The sequence below is a fragment of the Eschscholzia californica genome, unplaced genomic scaffold (assembly GCF_041429995.1).
Source record: "Eschscholzia californica isolate CP2 unplaced genomic scaffold, dmEscCali1.0.p SCAF_1, whole genome shotgun sequence".
NCBI lineage: Eukaryota > Viridiplantae > Streptophyta > Magnoliopsida > Ranunculales > Papaveraceae > Eschscholzia > Eschscholzia californica.
The window spans coordinates 69,412,152-69,420,049 of NW_028238198.1; the positions used below are offsets into that span (position 1 = coordinate 69,412,152).

General features: G+C 38.8%; 1 protein-coding gene across 1 annotated transcript; it reads right to left on the reverse strand.

Annotated features, from left to right (window-relative positions):
• Positions 1-4,983: 4,983 nt before the first annotated feature.
• On the reverse strand, positions 4,984-7,092 carry LOC147568653 (ubiquitin-conjugating enzyme E2 28-like). The gene is made up of 4 exons (XM_086655060.1): positions 6,988-7,092; positions 6,753-6,880; positions 5,803-5,907; positions 4,984-5,297 (listed from the first exon to the last, which is right to left on the reverse strand). The coding sequence occupies exons 1-4, from the start codon at positions 7,055-7,057 to the stop codon at positions 5,154-5,156; spliced, it is 447 nt and encodes a 148-aa protein (XP_086511186.1). The 5' UTR covers positions 7,058-7,092; the 3' UTR covers positions 4,984-5,153.
• Between the last annotated feature and the right edge of the window lie 806 nt (positions 7,093-7,898).

The window sequence follows — 7,898 nt, forward strand, 5'->3', positions numbered from 1 at the left end:
AGAAATCCATTTATGGACTCAAGCAAGCAAGCCGGAGCTGGAATCTTCGATTCGACGAGAAAATCAAAGAATTTGGATTTCTCAAGAATGCAGAAGAATCTTGTGTTTACAAGAAGGTTAGTGGGAGCGACCTAGTTTTCTTAGTCCTTTATGTCGATGACATATTAATCATAGGAAACAATATTCCGATGTTGGAATCAGTTAAAGACTGGCTTCGGAAATGCTTCTCTAAGAAGGACTTAGGGGAAGCAGAATACATATTGGGAATCAAGATCTATAGAGATAGATCAAGGAGGATGATCGGACTTAGTCAAGAAACTTATATAGATAAGATTCTTCAACGGTTCGAGATGACAAACTCCAAAAGAGGATTCCTTCCCATGTCACATGGTATGGTGCTTAGCAAAGATCAGTGTCCTAAGAGTCCTGATGAGCTAGCACACATGATGAAAGTACCCTATGCTTCGGCAATAGGATCAATCATGTACGCCATGATCTGCACTCGCCCAGACGTCTCATATGCTTTGAGCATGTGTAGCCGTTACCAATCAAATCCAGGCCAAGCGCACTGGCACGCCGCCAAGAATATCCTAAAGTACCTGAAAAGGACTAAGGATCATTTCCTGGTATATGGCGGGGAAGATACACTAAAAGTTGTAGGCCATGTGGATGCAAGCTTTCAAACGGATAGAGACGACTTCAAATCACAATCTGGGTTCGTCTACTGTCTGAATGGAGGAGCGGTATGTTGGAAAAGTTCCAAGCAGAGCACAGTTGCAGACTCTACCACTGAAGCAGAATACCTAGCGGCCTCGGAAGCTGCAAAGGAAGGAGTCTGGATCAAGAAGTTCATGATAGAACTTGGTGTCGTACCTGGCATGGAAGAGGGCGTGACTCTCTATTGTGACAACAACGGAGCTATAGCTCAAGCCAAGGAACCAAGAGCGCACCAAAAATCCAAACATATCCAAAGGAAGTACCACTTGATTAGAGAAATCATAGAGAGAAAAGATGTGGTAATTTGCAAGGTTCATACGGATGATAACGTTGCAGATCCGTTAACCAAACCGTTACCTCAGCCCAAACATGATTCACACATGAGGGACATTGGTATAAAGCGCATTGGGGAATGGCAACAAATGTAATTTGGATTCATAATAGAGTTTATGTGCCTAATTACTTACATTCGATAAATAAAATAAAAGAAATTTTATTTTGTCCTTAAAATTTGGTTTGGTATTTTAAGAGACAGTCCACACGATAAAGAAAACGCTCCGAGTAGGCTTGTCAGATACGTGATCTGATGAATGAAACCCTACTAAGTGAACTTGGAGTGATTCATTATCAATTCCCTAGTCCAGGTCATTGCATGGACAACAATGACTCACGAAGACTAGTACGGGAGTCGATGGGATAGCGCAGTTTCATGGGCTATAGAAATAGTGTATTCGATTCGACTACGTGAGTGCATAATAGGGATTATACACTGGAATAACCCTCAACGTGAGAAGTTCATCCAAAGAATGATGAAATCGTCAAACTTCTCACAAAGACAAGATTGAAGAGATTCCTCAAAACATGAGTGCTCAACTCATCTTATGTAAGGAATGTCTGACTTTGGTTCCGTTAAACGCCGCGCCGTAAAAGGAGGTTATAAAGGCGGATACTGGGAAGGACAGGATAGACATGAAGTTGAGTGGGAGCGCAAGAATGGATTATGTCCTCCTAACCATGTTAGGGTACAGTGTCCTCGGGCCACTTGACGAGCAACAACTGAAAATGCATGGCCGTGCTCAAATGGATTAAAAGTTAATCATTTGTTTTGACAGTTGTACTCGAGATCAAGAAAGTCTGAATGACGTGACGTATCAGATGGGATACTAAGTGACATGGGAATCGAGCATTGTACTTGTTCTAAGTCCAAGTGGGAGTCTGAAGGAGTTGAAGGAGATGTCCTTCGACCAAAGTGACAATGCGAACAATTTGTCGGATAGGACAATTGATGTGGAAGATCATCAAGTCCGATTGATTTAGGGATCGTAGAGTTGTAGCTAGAGACCAACTACGATCGTCGAATTACGAAGTAATTCGCGGCTAACTTCGATCGGATCCTACAACGGGTTACACATAAGAGTGACAAATTGATCTAGGATATGACTAGTGGGAGTGAGATATAATCATGGGAGTGTCCCATAAACATATCTCATAGGCCTAAAAAGGAATTAGGCAAAGATAGTACAAAAAGGCCAAAAACAGGGTTTTTGGGCCTAGACCGGTTTGGGTACTTCTAGGACTCGGATTGGGCTGAATTTTGGAGGGTTAGTTTCTGATATAATAAACATTATATCTGCCAATTTTCGTGGTGTTTGGACACCTCCTCCTTAGGTAATTGAGAAAATATCAATAGTTGCTATTTTCGATTATTTCCCTAAATCTTATTCTAAAGGGTGTTTTAGGAAACCTAAAAGGAGGTGGATTCTTATTAGGGTTCTATATAAACACTCTTAGGGCAGAGAATAATGTGTGGAATTTCTCTCTAAGCTTTCTTACTCTACCACATCAAGTAGAGAGGAGAAAGTGAGCTAATTCCCATTACTATCAATCTAGTCAAAGAAGAAGGTGTTCTTCTTTTCCAACCACCATTGGTGTGCTAGCTATACAACAAGGTGGGAGATCAAATTGATTGCTCGTGTCCCAAGTAGAGGAGCTACACTTGAAGCTCTTGGTCTTCTCATAAGCAATTGGAAAGGTTCGAGGGAAAACTAGCGAATAAGGTATTTATCTTTCTAGTTTTAATTAATGATTATCATAGGTTTATGCATGTGATCCTGGGAATACTAGTGTAGACATTAGATGTCTTAATTCCGCTATAAACACTAGTAGAAGGGTATAAAACCCAACATTAGTCATCTAGGGTTTAGGTCGAAAAGGATTCTCTCTTCTCTCTCGAAGGTTTTTAGTCGAACAGGAGGATACTCTCTTCTCTCTATTTTGGTCCAAGATAGTTTGATGGGAGGGACCAAAGTATAAATTTGGAATATTAAAAAAAAATGTTTATCCCTCCCTATTCTAAAAAGAATGCTCTCCCTATCTAATGCACTGCCTTTTCTAAAAAATGCTCTTCCTACACCAAAACCCTTTAAGCTCCATCCACGTGGCGCAACCCATGAGGCCGGCCTAGCGTATGCAAGAGAAGCATACTGCACGGGTTCCCTTGTCATAGGAAATGGCTCGGGACAGTACCTGGAGATAGGTTACTGCGGGTTCCTTTGGAAGGCGTGTACATGTTCTCATGCCATGGCGAGGCGTGCGTCGTGCTAGCATATTTCATAAGGAGGATTGAGCTATTCAAGGGGCCAAACCTTGATGTGCTATGTTGGGCATGAGGTAGCTTATTAGAGATGGATGCTCCTATGCCCAATGTCCGGATGGTAGCCGAGAAGATAGGTGCCGGATGCTTGAGACTAGATGCCAAGATCCGCATATGCGGCTTGGTGTGCTCCACACATATGTTGGTATCCTTTATAGTGGGCGAGAGTCTATGACTCAAGGAAGCGTTATACGGGACGGCTCGAGCTATGCTCGTAGGTTGGGACACAATGGTGTCATGCCGCATTATTGGTTGGGAACCAAGGTGACTTGATAGTCGAGATGCTCCGAATATGTTCGGGAAGGCTGGTTGTGTACTAGGAGGGAGTACATGACGCCGCACGGCACGTTAGGATTTGATATTCCGCACTATCGACCCGTGTCTTTGAGCATAATATGTCGGGTCGACCTAACGGGACAAAAAGGCCGTGACAATTGACTTATAAATAGGGAGAGAAATACGTGGGTAAAAATTGTTTATCCCTCCCTATTTTAGTTTTTATATCATCCGTCGGATGTGTTCCCAACCAAATCTCTAAAATAAAAGGGACGGTCAGACTTATCCCTTGGATAATTGACTGAACTGTTTTAATATAATAGATGATCGGTTATCGAGCTTATCACATCTTTGATGTATCAATGCCAAATATAATGACTTTCGTTCATCGTAGTCAATTTCCAAAAAAAAAGCATTTTGAGTGTAACACTCAATCTTTAAAACTTATAGTACACCGTGAGGCTTTTAGAATTTTTTCTTCAAACCCTGTCCAATCGGAAACTCTAACGTCTAGTTAAGATAGAACTCCACATGAAAATCACGTGGACGTACCATTTTACAACACTAAAATAAGTTACATTTTTACTTAAAAAAATAAAACTAGTTTGGTGACGCGAAAATTTCTGTCTTCATTAAGTTAAAATGTGACTTTCTTTTAAAGTTTGGATCTTTAACTTTTGGCTTTAAATTTAAGTAACTTGTGCTCGATATATGACTAAATTTTATTTTACTAATTTTTTTTTTCTTTTGTCACTGTCTCATAGACATTGTTCCAACCAAGGGAAGTGTTTCCTTCGCCGGAAGCAAAGCTCGAGGAGGGTTTCTGGCGTAACTCTTCGTGGACACAAAATGTTTCATCGACCACTTTGTGGCCACAAAACGTTTCGTGACCACGAACTCTGTAATATCCACAGAGAGATCTATATATACCGCAAGAAAGAGAGGGAAAGATAGAGACTACGAGAAAGAGAGATAAAGATTGTGAGAGAGAGAGAGAGATCTAGACTGAGAACGACAAAGAGATAGTTAGTGAGAGCGAAAGAGATAATGAGAGAGAAAGAAAACAAGAGAGACCTAATGTAATAAAACAGTGGGACAGGGAGGGGCGGGGGCGGGGGGGAGAACATGAAGATTAAGAGAAAATTAATGTTTGATTTCGTCAATTTTTGAATTAAAGAAAAATATGCTCTTTGTTTATTAACTAATTTTTATTCTCGGAAGTTTTTTTTTAATTCCCCAAGGTAGCTAGCTGCCTTTTTCGTGCAAGTTCAAAGTACCTTATAATTTTGTAAAATATAGTTAATTGCCATTTAAGATATAACAAATAAAAGAGAGTATTAAGGAACAAAATAACACCAAATCTAAATTTCAATATTTTGTAGATTAAAGTAATAATTATATATATTCTTAGTGAATTTGATCCATTTCAAGAGTAAAAAAGGCTAAGGTTTTGTAAACAATCTCTAATTAGAGATGTCATCAATAAATTCTTTCACATATTAAGGGTTCAACCCATGGCGTATTTCTGCGTCCAGCTATGTGCAGTTGCGTCGTACCTGCGCCTGTCGGTCTTATACAAGTGGGCGATATCTGGCACAAGGGGATCATCTGGGTTCGGGTCTGTCAACATGGAACAGATGGACAGCAGTACCTGATTTTACACATTCACAAAGTTAGATCATTTGAATCACCAATATCTCTTAGTTTTCTCATTATATCACAAACTGATTTAAACTACAGATTACTGTCAAAGGGCAGAGCATTGTATGTTCCAACATTAACCACACAGAGGAAAAATATTCAAGTGATTTGGAAAAGGGAAATCAGATAGGCCTTTGAGCGCCTTTCACTTCGAAAAGCCCAAGCTTCGTAGTTTGTTAATCTGGAAGCAACCTAGGATGCGTCTACTGAAGTGGGCAAACCACTTCACTTGGGTACCCCACCAAACCAATTAAAAGGCATTCGGAAATGCCTTTGTACCGAAGTTAAAGTCACTCGGAGGTGTCCAGCCATATTAAGATGCTAATTTTACTACGACGTTATACGGCTGATTAATCCACTTATCCAACTAGAATGCATTCTATTCTCGTGTCTCATATCAGAAAAGGGAACTTGAAATAATACAGAATGGAATAAAGAGAGTGACTAGAACAAACCTTTGAGATGGTAAGAGCAGGACTCCATTGTTCTTTCAAAATATCCAAACAAATACTTCCATTACTACTAATATTTGGGTGAAATACTTTAGTCTGAAATGTTACCTGGACAAACACAGATCTCCTATCAGATACAAAATAGATTTATGAACATTCTGTACCACATGATTCGATTAAAAAAAGGTGAAGGTCGGTAAATAAGTATTAAAAAATACATAGTTGAAAATCAGTTTCGACAATGATAACTAGACTACTAGAGAGGACGAGATTCATTGTCAAGTAGTGAGAGTTGCCAAAACAAGATCAAGATAAGTAGAGAGGATACCAAATATGAGCATCAGGGGTGTAATTTGAAATGTGAATTATAACCTTATTGATTGATATCGAATATGGTGACATTCATTGGAAGTATCCGTCTAGAAGCTGAAAAGAACTTATTGCTACTACACGTTACGGTTTTCTAAATCTGTATTCATAATTCCTTAGTTCAAAAGAAAATAACAAGTACATGTATCATTAATTAGTGCTGACATTCATATCCATGTTAAATAAGCACAAGGCTGAAGGCCCCAACCAAGGTTCAAACGACGCAAATCATGTTAAAAATGGATAAATAACATAAACCAGCCCAATTTTTTACTCAACCAATGGTTAAACAATTAATGCCGATTTTATAGACATAAAGAACTAATTCTTCCCATTGAGCACTTCCAAAGTAGATATACCGACTAAGTAATAGGGACTCCATTGAAAAATAAGAGTTCTTAAAGTCGAGAGCTTCCTAGCTACTCGGACATTCCGTTTATCTTGTTTCATATGAACAAAGCTATAGTAGTATCCAAGCATCATGAACCTTTAAGACGTAACTTTTTATAAATTTGAATTTCGTTTATGTCGTTTCAGACCATGATGATCCAACCTTTTAATGGACTTTGGTTTGACAAAAGTACCTTAGGTGGCTTGAAAGGATAATCCAGAGGGAAGTGAATAGTAGCTAAGAATACGCCACCAGCATATGGACTATCACTAGGTCCCATGATTGTTGCTTGCCAATGGAATAGGTCTGAACCAGCCGGACCTGATAACGACGAAATAAACTCTGAATTGTGAAAACCCACATCGATACGTATACTCCTAAACACTAAACCCTAAACCGAAAACCAACTAGTAGATATGACTACTTACCAGCACTGCATGAAGTTGGAGGATCCTTCTTCAAGTCCATATACTCCTTCTGGATACGTTTGGACGCCATGGAAACAACTGATTCAACAAAAACACAAACCACATAAGAGTACTTAAAACTTTTTAGAACTCTAAATTTCAGACAGAATATCAAAGAAATACGTACCTTTAGATGTTTTATTAAGTAAGATGAGATATTAAAGAAGAAGAGAGTAATGTACATATATATATAGACATGTACCAGTTAAAAAATGGGGTTCGGAATTGAGGAAAGAATCAATAGTTTCTCAAAATAGTAATAGAAATTTCTTGAACAAAATATATTGATTTATCCAGTAGGGAAGGAAGAATTACTTTTCATAAGAGGAAAGTTTTCCTTTACTGTTAAAAAACGAAACAAGAAAGTCCCATATGGGTAGTCCCGCCACATAGCCGTGGGAATGGGGTCAGACTTAGACAGTCACGTGTATCTTTGGTTAAGGCTTGGACGCTTTGGGTAGTAAACTTCATCCCATATGGGTAGACCAACTTACCATATACATATAATATATTGAGGGTGGTAAAGGGGCTCACTCACTGCTAATGTAAGAGAATTTTAAGTGGTTTCGGAGCAGACTATCAAAGCATCTCCAATGCAACACTCAATCTTAGAAACTCTGAGTGCCACCTAGGATTTTTAGAGTTTTTTCTTAAAACTCCTCTCTAATGCAACACTCTATTTGGATCTCTAAGATGACGTGTCGACGGTGGAATAGAGATATCTCAAGAGGACGCTCTAAAGATATCTCTAATTGTCTAACTCATCAATATTTGATTTTCAACTCATAGAAATCGAGTCTTCTATATTTTCTAAAATAACTAATTATTTATTGACAAAAATAACTATGCCACATAAGTAAATAAGATAAGTT

Excerpts from the sequence above, each read along its gene's own strand:
- LOC147568653 (XM_086655060.1), bottom strand. The coding sequence starts at position 7,057 with ATGGCGTCCAAACGTATCCAGAAGGAGTATATGGACTTGAAGAAGGAT. Across the intron at positions 5,908-6,752 it reads ATCCTTTCAAGCCACCTAAG|GTAACATTTCAGACTAAAGT; the intron begins GTACTTTTGTCA and ends GTGTTTGTCCAG. Across the intron at positions 5,298-5,802 it reads CTGCTCTTACCATCTCAAAG|GTACTGCTGTCCATCTGTTC; the intron begins GTTTGTTCTAGT and ends GTGTAAAATCAG.